General features: G+C 36.6%; 1 protein-coding gene across 1 annotated transcript in view; it reads right to left on the bottom strand.

Moving 5' to 3' along the window:
• Window positions 1-1,291, bottom strand: part of LOC103368527 (major histocompatibility complex class I-related gene protein-like) — a gene marked incomplete at its 3' end in the record, with an annotated part of 31,980 nt that overhangs the window by 29,186 nt on the left and 1,503 nt on the right. The window contains exon 2 of the mRNA XM_008296931.1: window positions 1,027-1,078. Coding sequence (XP_008295153.1) covers window positions 1,027-1,075 — 49 coding nt within the window. The remainder of the gene's footprint in view (window positions 1-1,026; window positions 1,079-1,291) is intronic.

Genomic DNA, 1,291 nt, shown 5'->3' with positions numbered 1-1,291 from the left:
CGTAAGGATAGTAATGCTTTAACATCAGTGGATCAAGTGCATTTATGTTAAGGGAGAACATGTTTTGAAACAATGCCAGAACAATCTTTCATCTGTGACAGAGCTTATTGAAGTACCTACGTATTGTAGACTTTGAGGCCTCTTGCCAAACAGCGACCTGAACATGACACACACCTGATTTTCAAAGCTCACATAGGATAACACTCTCCCTCTTCATTGTTAAATATTATGCACCTAATGCATATAACAGATACTACTCTCACATATTATATAAGTTAAAAAAAGTATTACTTTGTGCTATACTTATACTACAATTAGGCCAAATTTAATTGCTATGTTATATATTATTTGCAATCTACTCTGTATTACTATTCTGTCTTATATTTTACAACATTGATATAATGCATTTTATATTTTCCATCTCACAAGATCCACTGTATTGCTTGACTTGACGTTATGATCTTATAGTTTCTATTTCTATTTCAGCACATTTTAATACATATTATTATACCTGTACATCTGAGTATTTACTTCTCTACTTGTGTGTACTTGTTTCTGTCTTTGCACTGATGCAACACGTAAATTTTTCATCTAGTGATTAGAGAAGGCTTATTTTGTTGAAGGCCTATGATCGTTTTGACAGCTTCCTTATTGGGAGACATCACTGTCTTCTTTAGAAAAAAGGCTCCATTACGGATTTGACGGAGAAAGTCTTCAGCAGAGCTCCATGTTCTGCACACTGCCTGCATCCTGTCACTTAGAATAACTCTCAGCCACGACAGCTGCAGCAAGTACATGTCGTCTTTAAAGCATTTACTCACAGACGATACAAAGATAACATTAATAAGCATGAGTCAATATTGAATAGATTCATGTCAGGCTGAATCTGTGCTGTTAAGACACTTGAAAGACTTTAAAAAGTGAAGTGAAACTAAAAGCACTCGGTGCTCTGCAGACAATAACAAGCAAACCAACAAACAGCAGCAGCAGGAAGAAGTAACGGAAACAGCTACTCTGTGATCTTACCTCCACATGCGACGTGACAGAAGAGGAGCAAAGCAAATAATTTCTTCATCTTCTTTTTGGAAGTCCTGGTGCTAAAGGGGTTCAGTCAGATAGTTAGAAATAGATACTAAAAGTGGGGCGTGTCGTTGTTATACAGTCTGTGGTCCTTCAGTAGCCACAAAGAGCCTCCTCTTAAGGAATGTGACGACACCGATCAGATGTAATCATGTATATGTCTTCTGAACATTTACTTCCTCCTCAGTCTATAAAAGGAATTAAAAAAAAA

This window comes from Stegastes partitus, unplaced genomic scaffold, assembly GCF_000690725.1.
Source record: "Stegastes partitus isolate 25-593 unplaced genomic scaffold, Stegastes_partitus-1.0.2 Scaffold1166, whole genome shotgun sequence".
In the NCBI taxonomy this organism is placed as follows: domain Eukaryota; kingdom Metazoa; phylum Chordata; class Actinopteri; family Pomacentridae; genus Stegastes; species Stegastes partitus.
The sequence above is the reverse complement of the archived record's forward strand: the minus strand, read 5'-3'. Positions and strand labels throughout refer to the sequence as shown.